This window comes from Hemitrygon akajei, chromosome 6 (assembly GCF_048418815.1).
Source record: "Hemitrygon akajei chromosome 6, sHemAka1.3, whole genome shotgun sequence".
Lineage (NCBI taxonomy): Eukaryota > Metazoa > Chordata > Chondrichthyes > Myliobatiformes > Dasyatidae > Hemitrygon > Hemitrygon akajei.
Genome location: NC_133129.1, coordinates 153,101,057 through 153,122,220, shown reverse-complemented (window position 1 = coordinate 153,122,220; position 21,164 = coordinate 153,101,057). Strand labels below are relative to the sequence as shown.

The 21,164-nt window shown below is 40.7% G+C and overlaps 1 protein-coding gene across 7 annotated transcripts in view; it reads right to left on the bottom strand.

Moving 5' to 3' along the window:
• The window catches only part of kmt5b (lysine methyltransferase 5B), a 64,758-nt gene that overhangs the window by 6,320 nt on the left and 37,274 nt on the right, over nucleotides 1-21,164 (bottom strand). For all 7 annotated transcript variants that reach the window (XM_073049593.1, XM_073049594.1, XM_073049591.1 and 4 more), the window contains 4 exons: nucleotides 15,292-15,458; nucleotides 4,337-4,356; nucleotides 4,098-4,234; nucleotides 2,737-2,924 (listed from right to left, as the gene is read on the bottom strand). In XM_073049593.1, the coding sequence (XP_072905694.1) occupies nucleotides 2,737-2,924; nucleotides 4,098-4,234; nucleotides 4,337-4,356; nucleotides 15,292-15,458 (512 nt within the window). The remainder of the gene's footprint in view (nucleotides 1-2,736; nucleotides 2,925-4,097; nucleotides 4,235-4,336; nucleotides 4,357-15,291; nucleotides 15,459-21,164) is intronic.

Genomic DNA, 21,164 nt, shown 5'->3' with positions numbered 1-21,164 from the left:
CTGCCTATCATTTTGGACACAGTTTCTGAATTTTTCAATAACTGCAATAGATTAAATGAGCTTGTCCCAGTGTCGGTTGTGTTGTAAATATACCAAATGTATGTCTGAGAAGAGAACAAAGAAGAGTTGGCCCTAAGAGCCATTTTAAGCCTTCCTAGTAAATTCAAATTAATTTTATTGCCCTCTCCTTGCCAGTACGTGGTGTTGAAACCACTAATCTGATCAGGGCCTAACAAATGTAGTTGTCAGTCGTTTTACAAGTAATCTCTAACTATCCACAACGGGAAATCTTGTCTGACAGATCTGTTGGAATTCTTTGAGGAAATAACATGAAAGGTAAACAATGGATATTGTTTACTTGGATCTAGCAAGGTACCACACAGAAGGCTGCTGAACAAGATAAGCGCCCATGGTAATACAGGAAAAATACTAGCATGGATTGAAAATTGGCTGGACTGGCAGGAGGCAGAGTGAGATAAATGGGGTCTTTGCTGGTTGGCTGCTAGTGACTAACGGTTTTCTAAAGGGGTTGGTGTTGAGACCACTTGTTTTTACATTGTACGTCAATGATTTTGGTGACAGAATTAATGGCCAACTTTGCATAAGATATGAAGTTAGGTGGAGTGACAGCCAATGTTGGGGAAGCAGGATGTCTTCAGGAGGACTTTAGATTGGGAGAATGGACAAAGATGTGGCAGATGGAACACAGTGTAGGGAAGTGTATGGTCATGCACTTTGGTAGAAGAAATATCATTTTCTTCATTTTCCAAACAGGAAGAAAATTCAAAAATCAGATAGGTAAAGAGATTTAGGAGTCCTTGTACGGGATTCCCTAAAGGTTAATGAGTTGAGTCAGTGGTAAGGAAGGAAAATGAAATGTTACCATGCATTTCAATATGACTAGAATACAAGATGTAATGCCAAGGCTTTACAAGGCATTGGTTAGACCACACTTGGAGTATTGTGAGCAGTTTTGAGCCCCGTATCTCAGAAAAGATGTGCTGGCATTGGAGAGGGTTCAGATGAGGTTCACAATGATTCCAGGACAGCAGGGTTAACACATGAAGAGCATGTGATGGCTCTGGACCTATACTCGCTGAAATTTAGAAGAATGAAGGGGAATAGCAGTGACACTGATCAAATAATGAAAGACCTAGATAGAGTGGATGTGTGGAAGATAGTATGTGAGTCTAGAACCAGAGTGCCCAGCCTCAAAATAGAGGGATGTCCATTTAGAACAGAGATGAGGAGGAATTTCTTTAGCTACAGGGTAGTAAATCATTGCCATGGATGGCTGTGGAGGCCAGGTCATTGATTATATTTAGAATTGGTAGTTTCTTGATTAGTCAAGGTGTCAAAGATCACAGGGAGAAGGCAGGAGAATGGTATTGAGAAGGTTAATAAATCAGCCATGATGGAATGGCAGAACAGAGTAGATAGGCCGAATGGCCTAATTCTGCTCCTATACCTTATTGTCTTATATTAATTGGCTATATTGAATCATAGAAGGTGTATAAGATGATGAGGGGCATTGATCATGTGAATAGCCAGAGGCTTTTTCCCAGGGCTGAAATGGCTATCATGAGGAGGTGTAGTTTTAAGGTGCTTGGAAATAGGTACCGAAGGGAGGTCAGGGTAAGTTTTCTTGCACAGAGTGGTGGGTGGATGGAATGCACTGCCAGCAGTGGAAGAGGATACAATAGGGTCTTTTAAGAGCCTCTTAGATAGGTACATGAAGCTTAGAAAAATAGAGAGCTATGCACTAAGGAAATTCTAGCCAGTCTCTAGAGTAGGTTACATGATCAGCACAACATTGCGGGCCGAAGAGCCTGTAATGTGCTATAAATTTCTATGTTCTATATGTTCTATAGATATCTCCATCTATAAAAAAGGATCAACACTGATTAACTGAGGACGCAGCTGCTTCAAATATGCTGTAAGACAATCACTAAGTACTACAGTCAGACACCTCATGGGTTATACGGTCAGTTGACCAATTCCTGATAATCAATTGCAATGAAACATGCTCACTGTGGTGCTCAATTGGCATTCTATTCAATACATATAATTTCCTTTCTTCTACAAGTCTAGTAAATTAGTAATATTTACTTTACTTTCCTATTTTTTGCTGAACTTTTCTGCTTCTCTATTTCCACAACAGAACTGGGATGTCTCTTTTTTATATAAATGACACTATTACAAATGCTGTTTCTTTGGTGCCATTTCATAAATTCTAGATCTTTATACAAGGTTTTAGAATAAATGGTCTTTAATACTGTAGGCCAGGGTCATTTCAGACCTTCTTCTCCCCATCCCCCTTACAGTTTTTAAGATTCCTTCACATTCTCTGTAAAAGCAAATAACACACTTGATTATGATTTTCAATATCTGACATATATTTCCACTTTTTCTGATCAAACCCACAATTACCTTTATTAATCAAGATTCCCTAAATAGATTTTCTTCTTAACCCTTACAGAGACACGCTGACTTTGTACTCTTACAATTTTAAACACATTCCGCTTGTTAGATGTAGTTTTAGCAGCTGGTCCATTCCCATTTATGACAATGATCAACCAAAGAAACACCAGAGCATAGGTAAATAGAAATGGAGTAGGCCATGTTAATAATATTAATATTGAAAACAGAATTACATCCACACAGAAAACTCTATGACATCAGTAAAGTCAACTTAAAAGAAACTGGTACAGAAGGGTAATATCAAAAAAATCACACCTTTTTCCTGAGTAATCTCTGCATCAGTGTTTGAGCTCACAGATTGGTTATCAGAGTTTTTTCCATTATCACCCAACTTTTTTAATCTGTTCAAACGTTTATCTGTTTCTCTTAGTCCATACTTGCTGTTTATAACCGGCACAGGGTCAGGAAGTCCAGGTTTTGATCTGAAAGCACCTTGGCCACGCCTAGAATATAAAAGTCACTAAAGTTTTAATAGCAAAACCAATTGTATATATTTTCTATATATTAACTACATATATTACTGAAGTACCCAATATCTTAAAGACAGAAATAAAACCCAACTTTTAAATTTATCCAAAATATAAACATAAAAACTTAAGGTACTGTACCTTATTTTCTGTACCACAAGTCTGGATATCAAACCCAGTCTTTTTAATGAATGAAACAATACCTGCTATTTAGCTGGGACAGTAGTCTTAACTGTTTCATCACACAGGCAGACAGGAATATGATCCCCCTAGTGGTTATAAATAGTAGTGGCATGAAGCCACAGCAAAGATCTACTCCATTTTGAAGAGAATGATTGAGGCATGAAAAGTATTATTAGTATTCAATTGTTTGCATTTAGAATTTTCAGTTTAAAAAAAAATTATTTTAAATTATTTGTCCAGTGCCAGTCCTGAGCGCAGTAATCTCATTAATCATTCCCTTCTCTTTATTTTCCTGCACCACTGCACTTAACGACTTATCAACTTCCTTTAGATTCTTTGCCAACTATCTACACAAAACAGTAATTCGCTGTAGCCAATTAACCTACCAGCAAATCTTTGGGATGTGGGATAATCCAGAACAGCAGGAAGAAACACATGAAGTCACAGGGAGAACATGCAAACTTCACACATGAAGCAGCCAAGATCAGGACCCAATCTGTGTTTCTGGAGCTGAAGTAGTAGCACTTATTCCATGCCATTATGCTGGCTCAAGTGGCATTTTATAATTAAAAACATTATGAAAAGTTTTAAAAGTTTCTAAGCACAAGAAAACTTTTCTCCCACTTAGTTTGTGGACAGGGTTTGTTGAGATGCCAGCCCCTTAGAAACATGGCAGGATTTACTCTTAGGGTAAACTGTCTTGCACAGGGCTTTATTTCTCAGAATGAAGTTACCTTTGTCTGGCAAATTCTCAATGTACTATCTGAGTAAGCAAGAATTTAATCCAGATGACATTAACAAACAAACAAGTCACAGGTGGCTGTTGGATCTATTAAGTCATCCACACGAAAACAACATTTGTGAAAGCAAGTTTGAAATATGGACTTTCAAGCATTGAGCTCCTATCCAAATGCAAAGAGATAATGATGCATACAAGCGAATTAAATTAAGAATCAGTAGTCTTACCTTTCACAAGTATAGCATTCACAAAATTCATTGTTTTCCCCAAAGAAGCCATCTCCATAGTAACAGGAGATTTCTTCACCCGGTTCAATGTCTCTCAACACTTTTACACAAGCTGTATCCCGACCAGTTGATACAAACTAAGATTAAAAAGAAATAAAATATAAATCCTTTGTCAATAAGTATCAGATTTTGATTTACATCAAAATAATTGGTTTGTTAAGAGCAAAATGATAGCCTACCTTACAGTTTGGCCTGCAGTCTTAAAGGAACATGAAATTGGGAGAGAAAAAAAGAAGACAATGATTAACACATTATAACTAAGATTTTAAACATTTAAAAAAATGAGTTTTATTCAATTTAAATGCATGGGCATATTTAATATAGTTGCAAGAAAAAAATCTGTGAACCTTTTGCAATTACCTGGTTTATTGCATTAATTATTCATAAATGTGGTCTGATCTTCATTTAAGTGACAATGATCGACAAGCACAATCTGCCTAAACTAATAACACACAAACATTTTCTAGTGAAGTTTAAAGAAATCATGGAACCTGGGCCCTGACAGGGAGTGAACTGGAAGATAGTACATGAAACACACAACACTGATCTCTGCAGCACATCACTAGTTATTAGCCTCTAATTTGAAAAGGAACCCTCCATCATCACCCTCTGCATCCTACCATCAAGCGAATTTTACATTTAATTTGCTACCTGTATCCAGAGATACCGGCCACGTGACAGATGCACTGCCACCTGGCTGGTCGGAGGACACACCACATGCCAATCAACATTTGGTCCCTCCCAACTAATCAATGCACACCTAAATTATTGGTCACCTTAATTGGATTATCTCACCCAGCCCCATGCTTTAAAAGGTGAGACTTGCCCTTGGCTAGCTCTCTCTTACAGACCACCACATTGGAGGTAAGTGCATTGATTTATGCTTGGGAAGGTCTATCGTTTGTCCTGGTAAGGGAGCCGCAGCTATCCAAGGTCAAGGGGGATAGCTGTTGTAGTGCTTTTCCCTTGTTCTTCGTTTGTGTAACCATACCCTGTACCCACACCACTTCCTGTGTATTGTAGTTGCTTGTGTTGACCCGACTTCCCCTTGTAAATAAATTCCTTATTACTAAAACTGGGTGTGTCCAGGCCTCTACTGTTGAGACTCCAAGAACCAGTTATTTTCCATCACAACACTACCTCACCCTAGATCTCATGAGTTATGACTTTTTGGACCAGCCTATCATGCAGGTACCCAGCAAAAACTAGTCCATATAGACAATGTTAATACCCTGCTTTTGTTAATTCTCTTGGCCACTTCCAAAAAAGATCAAATTTGTGAGACACAAGATCATATTTGAGACACGAATGAGTGCAAAAGCAATCTTTAACGTCAATAAAATTCAGAATGGCAGCAATAAATGCAAGTCTAAAGAGATGGTGAGGGGCTTTGCAAACAGTTCTGGGGAAGGTAGAACTTGTACTGGTTTCAAGTCAGATGGTTTGCTAGTCCAGTTGGGGAAGGTTTAAACTAGCATGACAAAAGGATAATATGTTGAGTAAAGATTCAGAAGAGAACAGAATTGAAAATCTAAGATGGAGATCTATTTTAAATGACAGAATAAATATAGAACAGGGCTGGCAGTATTTAATGGTACATTCAACAAAATTCTTGCATTGTAGATTCGTAGTTATCACATGTACCTCATAACAGACAGTGAAATACGTCTTTTGCGTTACCAATACAACCAAGGAAGTGCTGGGCACAGCCCATAAATGTCACCACACCTTCCAGTGCCGCCAACATAGCATGTCCACAATGTTCAGTAGAACAATGCATGCAACAACAGAACAAGTCAACAGCAGCAAATGAAGCCACCATCTTGCCCTTCCAAACACAGATGGCCCTAGGACAGGCTGCCTCTGGACCTCCAGACCTTGGCCCCACACTCAGACATTGAGCTTACAACCTGGCCTGGATTCACAGACAGTGGGCCTCTGAATGCCATACAAGCTGACACAGCACCGTCTACCTCCAGACTTGCTGGGCTCTGGACTCCAATCTTCAGCTTTGCCCTCCAGATTTCATCAACCTCTAGATATTGACCCAGGACTTGCTGATCACCAATTTGACTTTCAGCGCTCAATTGCAGGACTCACTGATCATGGGCATAACCTTCTGACCTGGATCCGGGACTTGACAATTCTGGGTTTGACCATGACTTCCAGACTCACATAGACCTCTGACCCTGTTGACCTGTGGGGTCACCAGCAGTCAGTGACTCCAGCCCATATGGATCTCTGATTCAGGGCCTGAGTCGCTAATCTCAGCACCTACCAACTTGACCTCTGGGATTGCTAACCCTGGACCGTAGACTCCAAACAACAGCTCCTTTCCTAACTCTCCACTTACTGTTCAACCTCTAACTCTCCCACATCCCTGTTCCTAAGCCTGACTGCTAACTACCCTGCTACCAAGTGTAAGCCATGACATCAATGGGCATCGCAGTTCGACACCATGTTGACTGAACTTGAGAGTAAGTGCAGTAAAGATAGATGAATTTAGATTGTTGTAGACACATGAATCTATGGCAATATAGCTGTAAAGGAAATGTGATTTAAAGAACAGCAGTCCTAAAAGCTCACTGTCAGCGGTTCCAGGGGTTTCAGACATGATTGACTGGCAGATACAAATGGTAGCGAGGTTGGTCAGGGAGCAATATTGATTAAAAAAATAGCAACCACAATTGTTAATATTAATAGTATTTTAGAAGGATTATTAAATGAAGCTATATAGATTGAAGATTGAAAGAAGGGGCAAACACACTGCTGAATGTGTAATTCAGACCTCATACAAACATAGAAATCAGAAGTTAGGTAGGCCATTCAGCTTTTTGAGCCTATATTCAATATGATAAAGTTTAAACATCCAATTCAACAACCCTCTATCTGTTTTCTTCCCAATTCCTTGATCTCTTTAGCTGCAGGTAATATTGCATACAGTTCTGGTTGCCCCATTATATGAAGGATGTTGAGATTTTGGAGAGGATGCAGAAAAAGTTTACCAGGACATTGCCTGGACTAGAGGGCATACAGACAGACAGACATACTTTATTGATCCCGAGGGAAACTGGGTTTCATTACAGTCACACCAACCAAGAATAGTGTAGAAATACTGAGAGGTTGGACAAACTTGGGTTGTTTTCTCTGGAGCGGCGGAGGCTGGGGGAGATCTGATGAAGGTTTATAAGATTGAGAGGCATAGATAGAGCAGACAGACAATATCTTTTTTCAAGGGTTGAAATGCCTAATACTAGAGGGCATGCATTCAAAGATGAGAGGGGATACATGGACAGTACGTCACCAGAGACAAAGCTGAGATTCATTTTCTTGTGGGTATACTCAATAAATCCTTAATAGAATAATGACCATAATAGAATCAATGAAAGACCACACCAACTTGGGTATTCAACCAGAGTGTAAAAGAAAATAAATTAGATAGATAAAGAAAATTAGATGAGAAGTCCTTAAAAGTGAGCCCATAGGTTGTGGGAACATTTCAATGATGGGACAAGTGAAGTTGAGCAAAGTTCTCTCTTTTGGTTCAAGAGCTTGATGGCTGATGAGTAATAACTATTCCTGAACCTGGTGGTGAGAGTCCGGAGGCTCCTGGACCTTCTTCCTGATGACAGCAGTGAGAGCATGTCCTATGTGGTGAGGGTCCTTAATGTTGGATGCTGCTTTCCAGCCACAATGTTTTTGTGCTCAATGGCGGGGAGAACTTACCCTTGATGGACTAGGCTGTATCCACCACTTTTTCTAAGAATTTCCATTCAAGGGCATTGGCGTTTCCATACTTGGCTTTAATGCAGTTAGTCAATATACTCTCCACCACACATCAATAGAGGTTTGCCCAAGTCTTAGATGTCATGCTGAATCTTCTAAGGAAGCAGAGGCAATGCCATGTTTTCTTCGTAACTGCACTTGCGTGTTGGGCCCAGGACAAGTCCTCCATTATAATAACACTGAGGAATTTAAAGTTGCTGACCCTCTCCATCTCTGATCCTCCAATGAGGACTGGCTCAGACCTCTGGTTTCCTCCTCCTGAAGTCAATAACTAGCTCCTTGGTCTTGCTGACATTGAGTAAGGGGTTGTTGTTGTGGAAGCGCTCAGCCAGATTTTTAATCTCCCTCTGATATGCTGATTCATCACCATTTTTGATTTGACCAAAGAGATTGATGTCACCTGCAAACTTGAATATGGCGTTGGAGCTCTGCTCAGCCACAATCATAAATGTTAAGCAAATAGAAGAGGGGGTGAAGCACATAACCTCGTGGTGCACCTGTGCTGATGGTTATGGAGGAGATGTTGCCATTCTGAACTGACTGGGATCTGAAAGTGAGGGAATCGAAAATCCAATTGCACAGGAGGTACTGAGGCCAAGGTTTTGAAGCTTATTGATTAGCTTTAAGGGGATGATGACATTGAACACTGAGCTGGTCTATCAAGTTGTTTCTCATCCTTTGCTCCAAAGAGAAAAGCCCTATCTTGCTCAACCTCTAATGGATGCGCACATGAAAACATGCACTGTAAGGTTATGTACAGATAAATAGGTAGGATTGGGTAGCTTATTTTCTACAAGTACAGTCAAAGTGGGTTGGATGGTCACCTCCTACCTTGTAAATTTTCTGTAATTCTTTGAATAGGTAATTGCCTTAGTATAAGACATGAGTTGGCCAAGGTTTTTAAAAGATGAAAAGATCAACAGACAGTGGCAACTATTTAAAAAGTATTTCACAAATCTTAAAAATACATTCACTTGAGAAATACGCTCTGGAGAAAATGCAATAATACTAATACAACTAATTCTGGATTAAAGGAAAATGTTTAAAATTGAAATTAACACTGCCACTGATAAAGAGATGAGAGAAAGTAAAGATAAATTAGCAACTAAATGTAGAAATTGTGAGAATTTATCTCTTTCTATATAGTAGAAAACACTAAAATAATGAAAATAGTAGGTAATCAAGGAGCAAAAGAAAAGGGGACAGATTCTAACACAGATAAAATCACTAGGAAAAAAAATGAATGGGATGAATGGCCATCAAACCCCTGACCTGGTGGTTCTAAAAAGAACACAGAACATTACACAATAAGGCTGGCTGGTGGCGCAATGGCATCAGCGCCAGACTCTGGAGTGAAGGCTCCTGAGTTCAAATCCAAGTCAGGCCACCATGCTTTCCATCTGTGCCAGGTTGAGTGCTGAGCTAGCCACTCAGCCTTGTAAAAAAAAAAAAAAGGGTCGAGTCAGGAACATTCATATTGTGACCCGGTTAATCCGAAAAGGAGACCAATCCTGACACCATGTGCCAGACAAGAATGGTCGACTGTCTGGTGTGACATGCGAAAAAAAAACAGTACAGGCCCTGGCCTACAACGTTGAGCCGACTTTTTAACCTATTCAAAGATTAATCTAACCCTTCCTTCCTACATAGCTCTCCACTTTTCTATCATTTAAGAGTTTCTGAAATGTCCCTAGTCTGTCTCTATGTATCTGTATCTGTCTCTAGCACACCTGGAAGGGTGTCTTGGGCAGTTACAACCGTGTTTAAAATAAAACAAACTTACCTCTGACATCCCCACTTTAATTTGCACCAATCGCTTTAAAATTATGCCTCCTCATATTACCCAATGGTTCCCTGGTTTTATAAAAAAAAGTCTAGCTATCCAGTTGATCTATGCCTCTCGTCATCTTGCATACCTTTATCAAGTCACTTTTCATCTTCCTACTATCTGAAGAGAAAAGCCCCAGCTCACTCAGCCTTTCCTCATAAGACATGCTCTCTAAACCAGGAAGCAGCCTGGTAAAACTCATCTGCACCCTATCTAAAGCTTCCACATCTTTCCAATAATGAAATCATCGACCTGAACATAATATTCCAAGAGGTGTCTATATGATGGTGCATGCATGCACTGGCTCCAAACTTCCAAGCTCTTAAGGTTCTTGAAAGGTTCAAGTAGACTGGATAAAAGTAAATATGACATCTATTTTTTTTTAAAAAAAAGGGTTGGTGGAGGGGGAAGTTGAGACAAAGAACTCATTAGCCTAGCCTAATATCAGTCTTCAGGGAAGTGCTGGAATCTATCATCATGGAAGTAATAAAAGAGCATGTATAAAAGCATAACTTAATGAAGAATCAACATGGTTTAATATAAGAAAGGGAGACTATTTAATAAATTCAATAAATTCTTAAGATGTTGCAACTATGGCTGCTAAGATGAGTCAATGGATCTTGTGTTCTCCATCTCCAAACAGCATTCAATAAGTTGCTAATAATGACTGATAGTTCCTGGGTTGAGGATATACATTAACAAAGTTTAAAAATATGTGCTCTATCCAGTTGCCTATGGGAATTATTTTCAAGTTAGTAAACTACTTGTCTGGGGTGCATCAGTGATTAGGTTGGGACTCCATATTTATGATTAATACCATCTTCTTTGGAGATATGTATAGTTTAATTGAGATACATAATCATGGCAGAGAAATGTGAAATCATCCATGCTGGTAGGGAGAATAGAAAAGCAGAGTATTAATTAATTTACAATTTGGGTACAGCAAATAATTATGTTAGGTGGAATTTGGTACTTATACATAGGTAGGGGAATAAATTACAAGGGGAAAGTCTTGCCATCCAAGACTTTTAAGGCCACATTGAGAATATAGGTATAACAATCTCACTTAACGATATTGTTGCCTGAGAGACAGTGCAGCAAAGGTTCATTCAATAGATTTCTTGCATTCTTATAAGGATTAAGCAGACAATACCTACACACTGTAGAAATTTAGAAGGATATGACATGATACCATCTCATCATGCATTAGTCCATGGGAGCTAGAACGGTCAGATGCTTCACCCAGAGCAAGTCTAGAAGTCGCCAGCATCAGCCTCAGGAATAATGAAAGACTTATAACCAAGAAAGGAAGAATTTTCTATTTCAGAAGATTGCAAATAATTGAAATTCTATGCTTCAGACAGCTTTGAGTGCTGGTTCTTTAAGTATACAGGTGAAGCTAAAGGTTTACCAGGACATCAGAAAGATAGAGCTTTAGCCAAAGAATTTATGAGCATGACCTTACTGAATGGTAGGTATGAGGAATCTTCTGGTTTACTTCTATTCCCAAAATTGGCTATTTTCCCCACATTATAGCAGATCCCAGGCTATAAATGTAATCAGGAATGTAGTCAGTCATGGGAACAGGAAAATATGGTTGGGTAGGTAGCCTGGATTGGAGTGGGAATATAAATATGATCAGATGCACAGCCCAAGTTGGAGAATGGGGATGTAGTTGGTTACGTGGTCAGAAAAGGAGACTGCAATGTGATTTGTTCAACTGAAATGGAGGAAATCTGGAAGCTGGGGGCTGGCTGCAGGGCAGGGCTGAGAAGCTCGAGATTGAAGCAACAATGATTAGCCAGTGTGTAGGGTGAGAAATAAGACGCAAACAGGGAAACTGCTCTACACATGACCATATAAACTGCAGAGTTATGGATACAGCTTAGCACATCATGGATGAAGCTTTCTATTTGTAACATCTGAAATGTCCCCCTTCTTCAAGTCCTCTCTTCCACCACCTGCATAGCCCTCATCTGCATCTCCTGCATATCTGCCCTTACTCCATCCTCCCACCATAACAGGGATAAGATTCCTCTTATTCTTACCTACCACGTGAGCCTCTGTATCCAGCACATTATTCTCCATAACTTCAGCCATCTACAAGATTCTAACATTAAGCACATGCTTCCCACCCCCACCCCACCAATTTCATTGGCATTGCAATCTATGTGACTCCCTCATCCCTCCCCACTGAAGCTCCCTTTTGGTTCTTTTCCCTGCAAGACTAACAAATGCTACAACTGCATCAACACTTCTCCTCCCACACCACCATTCAAGGCCCCAAAAAGTCCTTTCATGTGAGACAGCGCTTCACCTGCAAGTCTGACAGGGTCATCTATTATTAGGCAGTGTGGTCTTCTCTACATCAGTCCTGATGGGATGAACATTGACGTCTCCAACTTCCAGCAATTTCCACCTTCCTCTCTTTTTCTATTCCCCATTCTGATTACCCTCTCACCCCTTCTCTTCTCTTCACCTGCACCCTCTGGTTCCACCCCCTCCTTCCCTTTTCCCCATGGCTCACTCTTTATCAGATTCCATCTTCATCTCCTAACATTTACCACCTATCCTCTCCCAGCTTCTTACTTCAACTCCTCTCCCACATCACCTTCACTCCCCATCACTTGGTCAAATCCATCATTTGCCATCTGGTACTCCTTATCCATCTCCCACACTTCTTATCCTGGCTTCTTCCCACTTCCTTTCCAGTTCTGATGAAGGGTCACTGCCTGAAATGTCCACTGTTTATTCCTCTTCATAGATGCTGCCCGACTTGCAGACTTAAAACATCCTTGAGCGAAATGCTGGTATCTGCTAAAAATATATCATGCGGGCAAGGGACAAAAGAATGTTTCCAACTCCTGCAACTTGACAGGCAAAATTCAAAGTAAATTTATTGCCACAGTTGTCACCATACACAACCCGAAGATTTGTTTTCTTGCAGGCATACTCAGTAAATTTAAGAACCAGGAATCAATGGAAGACCGCACCCAATAGGACGGACAAACAACCAATGTGCAAAAGGCCGCAAACCGGAAGTACAAGGAAGATAAAAGAAATAATAATAAAGGAAATAAATACTGAGAACACGAGATGAAGAGTCCTTGAAAGCGAATCCATTGGTTGTGGGAACTGTTCAGTGATGGGGCAAGTGAAGTTGATTGAAGTTATGCCCACTGGTTCAACAGCCTGATGGTTGACAGGTAATACATGTTTGTGAACCTGGTGGTGAGAGTCCTGAGGCTCCTGTACCTTCCTCCTAATTGCAGCAGTGAGAATAGAGCATTAGCCTGGGTGGTGGTGGTCCTTGATGTATGCTGCTTTTCTGCATAGATGTGCTCAGTGGTGGGAGGGTTTTACTCTTGATGGACTGGGCCATTCCACTACTTTTTCTAGGCTTTTCAGTTCAAGGGCATTGGTATTTCCATATCAGGCCATGATGCAACCAGTCAATATACTCTCCACCACACATCTATAGAATCGTGTCAAAGCTTTAGAAGCCACACTGAATCTTCGCAGACTTCTAAGGAAGTAGATGCACTGCTATAGTTTCTTCGTGATTGCACTTACGTGCTTGCGCCCAGGACGGATCCTCTAAGATGATAACACCAAGGAACTAAAAGCTGCTAACAATCTCCACCCCGATCCACCGATGAAGACTAGCTCATGGATCTCCATTTCACTCCTCCTGAAGTCAATAATCAGCTCCTTGGTCTTGCTAACATTAAGCGAGAGGTTGCTGTTGTGGCACCACTCAGCCAAATCTCCTGTATGCTGACTTGTCGCTACCTTTGGGTAGATGGAGCTCGTCAGCCTGGCAAGGCAGTCCATCTAAGAGAGGAAAAACTCTGATTTCAAACCTCCGCTGCCTTGCGGCCATACCCACTCATGGGAAAGGCTTCGGGAGTAAACCGAGGACAAATCTGGAGCTGGAGTCCCTAAGGCAGTCCAACGTTGCCTTCAACCTCATTCTGGCAACTCCTGCAACATCACTGGTGCCATGCCGTATCTGCCCTTGTCCTTCCCTTGGACATTGGTGTCGTGGAGAGGGGAGACTAGCTGCATGGGCAACAGCCGGTCTTCCATATAACCTTGCCCAGGCCTGCGCCCTGGAAACCATTCCAGGCGCCGATCTATGGTCTCACGAGACTAACGGATGCCACCACTACCTTTGATTCAGCCAATGACAGTGGTGTTGTCAGCATCTTAAACATGGCACTGGAGCTGTGCTTAGCCTCACAGTCGTAAGTATAGGCCTTCTGGCATATCTGTGCTGATGGAGATTTCGGAGGATAATTGAAGCCAGCTTGAAACAGGTGGGTACCTCAGACTGCCAAAGTGATACGTTAAAGATATTGGTGAACACTCCATCCAGTTGATCAGCACAGACCTCTAGTACTCAGCCAAGTTCCCTTATCTGGGCTGGATGCTTTCTGTGGGTTCACCCTCTTGAAGGATGCTCTCACGTCTGCCTCAACAGACTGAAACCACAGGGCCACTGGGGGCTGTGGGAGCCCACCAGCTAATCCTCCAATCTGTCACCAAAGCATGAGCATCAACAGCAAATTCGTTACCATAAGATCAACATCCAAAGTCCCAACAACTCCATCATAGTGGCTCTTCTTAAACAGCATTGCACAGAAAACCTGAACATTTCTGCATGATCTTCAAAGTATGCACTACTTACGCACTGCACTTAAGTCTGCCACAAAAGGTACCTGTGAAAAGTCCCTTGGCTTCACTGTTGGAAGCAGGGCTGGTTTGATGAACATAGTGAGGATATTAAGCAACTAATTAGCTGCAAACTTAAGATATTCCTAGATTGGCAGCTACACCATTTCTCCAGGGAAAAGATAAAGATATACAGGCACCCGCTTGCATTATTCCAGCAGAAAAATCTTGACCGACAGACTAACTGGTGATGGACAGAGTATGCGGGACCCAGCAACTCACAAACATCTATTACATGTATAGGATCATTTAATTGTGTACAAAGCATTTATTTAGACATACTTCATGAAAACAGACCCTTCTAGCCCAACAACCTCATGCTGCCAATTACACCCATGTGATGAATTAACCCGTATGTCTTTGGAATGTCGTTGTGAACTGAAGCACCCAGAGAAAAACCATGTGATCATGAGGAAAATGTATGAACTCCTTCCAGACAGTGGTGGAAATGAACCCGAGTCACTAGTGCTGTAATAGTGTTTATGCTAACTGCTATACTACCATTGTTACCTAAACACCCAGTGTGCTTCCACTGACAGCAAACACAGGGGTGAACTCATCAGGTACAAAGGGGCAAAAGAGCCTCTGGAAAGAATACTTCAAAGAAATCAAGCACAATTCTGTCTTTGTGAGTCCAATATATCATGTTCAGACTAACTTTGCTGCTGCTCCTGATCAACAAAAGACTATTTCAACTTTTAAATAATAAGGCCGCTTATGAAATAAAAAGAATAACTATCTCATTATGCAAGTAATGTTTAGTAACTCATGCAGAGGGATCCATACCATGGTTGATAAATGCAGCAGGTCCAAGCCAAAGCTGAGCACAGTTTTTTCTTGTTGAAAACATAACACTAAAATCATTTTCTCCATGACGAAGTAGCATGTTTTCTTCCATTTCTGACAGTTCTGCAATGCAGCCAACCAACAATTCAATCTTGTCATTCTTCTTCCTATTTTAAAAGTCAAATATTACCTCTAATTAATATCTTTGGTCTCTGAAATACATAACATCTACTGGCATAAAACTTCCTGGATTGAGTGGAAATGAAAACAGCATTAATAAGTTGCAGAGATATCATTCACTGCAAAAGACTAACCCATGCAATTTAGTTATACCAATAATAGGAGACAAATATGAACAAGGGCTTCTATAATTATTGCAGTCAACTTTAAAATTGAACATAAAATTATATGGGGAATACATGCAATAATGAAAATGTTAAAATAGCGCATTTAAGTACACTAGTAACTCAAGGCTCTACACCAGGGGTTCCCAACCTGGGGTTCACGGACCCCTTGGTTAATGGCCAAAGTCCATGGCATAAAAAGGCTGAGAGTCCCTGCTTTAAGCCTTCCTAATACACTATTTAACATGAAAGATTTGTAAAATATTTGCAATTCATTTTACGATGAAAACCAAGTTCTTGAATATCTAAAATGTTACTTCAAGTTTCTAACCAACTATCGGATCATTTATTCATGGCTCCCACATCTTCTATGCCCAAACTACACCAAATACAGAGTTCAAACACTTGTCTCACGTTCTGACCATCTCTTTAGCTTTTCTATCCTTTACTTTGATCATCAAATTCCCCACTGGCCTGCCATCTGTTCTGTCACCAAGGTTCTCTTTCCCATCAACATTGCTTCCAGATCCAATGATTCATTTCCAATTAAATTATATGTTCTCTAACCCCTTTTGATCCTCATATTTGATCAAAATTTGAGGGAAAATATAGATCCAACTTACCCTGTAACAATAGGGAAAGGAGCAAGACATGCAGCCCCAAGCCTGCTCTGTCATTCAATATGACTAAAAATATGAAATAATGTCTAAATGTAGTGAGTCTTTTGATCTCCTTGCCACAGATATCTGCAACGGTGAAGACCTTAGATTTATTTAGGGCTGAAATTCATAGATTTCTAATCAGAAATGCAATCATGGGTTTTTGTAAGATGACAAGAATGGAGAGGTTGGATGCAGTTGAGGTTGTTATCTCTGAAGCATCAGAGTGATTTGCTACCTTTTACAGGAAAAGGTTAGAATGACCTTGGAGTAGGTTAAAAGGTCAGCAGACATCATGGGCTTTAGGGCCCGAACTGTACTATGTTCAAATGTGCCCTATCTTACTTCCCAAGTTGATTTTCAAAGAACACAAAGCAGTACAGCACAGCAGCAGGCACTTTGCTCCCAACATCCATGCCAAACATAATGCCAATTTAAATTGTTCTTTATTTCTACATCCCTTGCCTTTTCATGTGCTTGCCCACATCCCTCCTAAATGTTACTAATGTATCTGCTTCTACCACCTGCCTCGGCAGCATGTTCAGTGTAAAAATACTTGCCTTCTAACCACCTTTAAACTTCACCCTCCTCCCACCTTAGTTCTATTCCTCCCTGCATTCACCATTTCCTTCCTGGGGAAAAAGCATTAACTGTCTATCCTATCTACAATTCTCCTAATTTTAATGTCGCAGAAGACTACAGCATTGCAACAGGTCCTTTGGCCCATCAAGCCCATGCCAAACTATTACATTGTCTTGTCCATTAACCTGCACTCAACCATAGTCCACCATACCCCCAACCCATTCATCTATCCAAATTTTACATACACCCTATCCTCGTCATACACATCTTCAGACAATGCGGATTCACAGTTTTGCGAGGAACCTATTTCTACCAGCTTCTAATTAAATGTGTCCAAAACTCAGTTATGCGAGCACTGCTTTCCTGCCAATACAAGTCAGATGCGCACACCCCACAATCTCACTGTTGGGATGAGAAGCACCACTTTCCCGCCAATACAAGTCACGTGCGCATGCCTCACAATCTCACATTGGTTTTGGCAATGTATGGATGTGCGATCTTGCGCTCTTAAACTTTTGTTGTTTTTACCTACGCTGCAGTGATTTTGTGCTTGAAATATTTAACTATGCCTCCTAAGTGTCCAATGTCAAGTCCTGGGTCATCAGCCAAACGGCAGAGAACCACTTTAACACTTGAAAAAAAGTTGGAAATTATAAACAGGGTGGCGTCAGACGAGACCGGGCATTTTTGGAAGCGTATGCCAAAACACACTTACATAAGTAAGATTGACAAAACTGCGTCAGGTTTCAAGGCAGCAAAGGATAGACTGACTTTGCTTATGTGTTCCAATGCCTAAGGAGACTGCAAGATGAAGTCTCGCTTAGTTTACCATTCACTAAACCCCCATGCTCTTAAAGATTTGGGTAAGAATATGCTTCCTGTCCACTGGGCAGCTAACAAGAAAGCATGGGTCACTGGTCAAATCTTTGAAGATTGGTTTGCTAATCATTTTGCTGTTGAGGCTGAATTCTACTGCCGGGAACAGAATCTTGTATTTAAAGTTCTTTTGTTGCTTGACAATGCACCAGCCCATCCTAAACATTTGGACAGCATTCATCCTAACATAACAGTGTGTTTCCTGCCACCTAACACAATATTGCTGATTCAACCACTCGACCAAGGTGTGATATCCACATTGAATGCGTATTTTTTATGGCGAACTATTTCTCAGATGCTGCAAGCGACAGACGATTTTGAAAATCCCGGGAGTTTATCAACGGTGAGGGAATGGTGCAAGTCCTTCAACATCAGACATGCTGTCAACAACATTGATGAATCCTGGAAAGAGGTCAGGTCTTCCACTCTCAATGGAGCATGGAAATCAATTTGGGCAGAGTGTGTGCACACCCTCAAGGGGTTTCCTGCCTTCACTGCTGTTGTCCAGGATTGTGTGGCCCTGAGCTATAAAATTGGTGGGGAAGGAGTCTCAGATCTCCAGACTGCTGACGTGGTAGAACTGGATTCTCACGATAAAGAATTGTGTGGATGACCTGCATTTAACTCAGACTGAAGGTGATAATGATGATGAAGAAAGTGTCGAGTTGCAGGTGAAGCATTTTACAGTGAAGCAACCGGCAGAATTTTTTAAGGCTGCGGAACACTTGGCACAAATGGCAATGGACATGGACCCAAGTTTAGAACGGAGTCAGCATTTCAGTCGTTCCCTGCAGTCAAGCCTTCTTCCCTACAAGCAAATTTATGTTGAAAAACAAAATGCTGCCAAGCAAACAACCCTCACCACTTTCTTCAAACTGGTGTCATCTCCTGCTGCCGGCAGTACTAAGAGTTCTGTGAGTCTTCCTTCACCCTTTGCTGTCCTTGATGATCCTGACAACACACAACCATCCACCTCATTCATGTAAAGCTGCCCGACACGGACTTCTGGTAAGATGGCGATTGCTTAGCTGCTCCGAACTTTTGTTCCGTTATTGTCGCTATCTTTGCACTAAATGTCTCCATTTTTTTAAACCTTAGTTAGGAACTTTTTCGGTTTCCTTTACTTGCCTGTGAACACATCTAATTTACAATGTCTAGCAAGAGTTCTAAATCCGGGAGAAAGGAAGCTCCGGCTCTCTCGGCTGAGACTCTAGCTGTGCTCAAACAGCTCCAAGACGAAATTTTAAAGGAATTTAAAACCGCTTTCAAACAGTTGGAAGCCAAACTGGATCGGATCAACGATAGAGTGGACAAACATGCTGAACACTTATATCGCATCGATTCGACTTCTGAAGATTTAGAAAGTCGTGTTCGATACTTGGAGACTCTCTGTTCCAGCTTAGAGGAAAAATGTAACAAACTCCTTTCCAAAATGGTGGATCTCGAAAATCGCAGCAGACACTGTAACCTCCGAATTCTTGGGTTGCCAGAGGCCACCGAACAGGGATCAACCGTGAAGCTTTTCGCCGAGTTTCTGTGAGATATTCGGGAAAGATTTGCTTCCGAACCTGCCTGAGCTCGAAAGGGCACACAGGGTCGACGTTCCCCCTGGAATTCTGGGCTCCCGCCCGCGACCGGTAATCTTGTGCTTCCATCAATACCAGGTAAAACACCGTCTGATTATGGAGGCACGTCGCAGAGGTTCTTTTACTTTTCAGGATACAATCATTCGCTTTGTGGAAGATTTTGCACCCCAGACCTTAAAGATGCGCGCTGAGTTTAAAGGCGCAATGAAAGTGCTTTTTGATCGTGGTTTTAAACCCTCTCTTCGCACTCCTGCCGATCTACGAATCAAGCTTAATACTGGAAAATATAAGTGGTTTAAGTCAGTGAAGGAAGCTGAAGCATTTGTGGCAAGTCTTCCGGCTATCCAGTCATCTTCGGAACCCGATCGGACCTCCTAAAATGGTGGATAAGTACTTCTCGTAGTAAAATTACTTTTTCTGGACTCAGACTTTACTTGAATCACTCAGACATTATTCATTGAAACTCTAAGGGCTGTTGACAATCTCTCCCTGGATTTGGTGTGTCTTTTTTAAATAGACATTCTGTGCTTAATGTTTCCCTATGGACATTTAAATAGTACTTGTGTAATCTATTTTATTCTTGTATAACTTTATCTATAGAGTTCTACAACTGACTCTAACTTGTTTTGGAGGTTTGAAGTCTTTAGTGAAGGCCTCCCTGTTTGTTGGTTCACAGTTTAATTGCTGATTTATTTTTCCTTTTAAAATATTTATTTATTTTTTTCTTTTCTTCACCCTTTTTTCTAATCTCTGATTTTTTTTCTCCTCTCTGTAAATGGTTGATAAGTACTCTTCTTGAATTTATAATTTTCCCCTTCCTCCCCTTTTTCCCCACTTTCTCTTACTTTATTCTTCTATAATTTTTCACGGGTAGGTTAGTTTTGGTTTTCTTCTGATTTTCTCTGTATTAAGTTTTATATTTCTGCAGAAGATGTTCTAATTTGTAGTTATGTTTTCTAGTGCATAAACTAGTTACTATTTGCTATAGTATTTATATGCAACTGCTGTTAATGACACAGATCTGGAAGTTGTATTTGGGTTAATTTTTTTGGTAGAGCTAGCTGCTTTTTTTGGTAGCTGTCTAGTTTTGGGTTGTGTGGATGGGGTGGGTTTTCCAGTTCCAACATCACTCACTGTATTTATTGTTTTTCTTTATTGCTCAGGACATGTATACGTTTTGATTTTACGAATCTATGTTTACATCTCTGCTCCCAGACTGCTATTGTACTGCTTGACTTTTTATATGCCTGCTGCCTTTTATGCATTAGTAATTGATGATGGCTAGTGCACTTAAATTCGTGAGCTGGAATGTAAAGGGATTGAATCACCCTGTTAAAAGGAGGAAGGTATTCTCACATATCAAACAACTCAAAGCTGATATTGCTTTCCTTCAAGAAACTCATATTCATTGTTTTGATAACTCCCTGCTTCTGTTAAAGTGGGCGGGTCAGCATTTTCATTCATCCTTTGCCGCTAAAGCTAGGGGAGTCTCCATTCTTATTAACTCAATATTCCTTTTGAACTCCATAATAAAATATCTGATACAAATGGCCGTTTTATTATTGTTTCTGGTAAACTATATAACACTAAAGTTGCACTAGCAAACCTGTATGCCCCCAACTTTGATGTTAACTTTTTTGAACGTTTTTTTTCCTCACTACCAGACTTAAACTCATACTCTCTTATACTGGGTGGTGACTTCAACTGTTGGTTGGATCCTAATCTGGATCGATCGTCCTCTGTTACCAGATCACCTACTAAATCTGCCTTAGCTATCCAATCGTTTCTCTCTAATTTTGGTATTTCTGATATATGGCGTTTCCTTC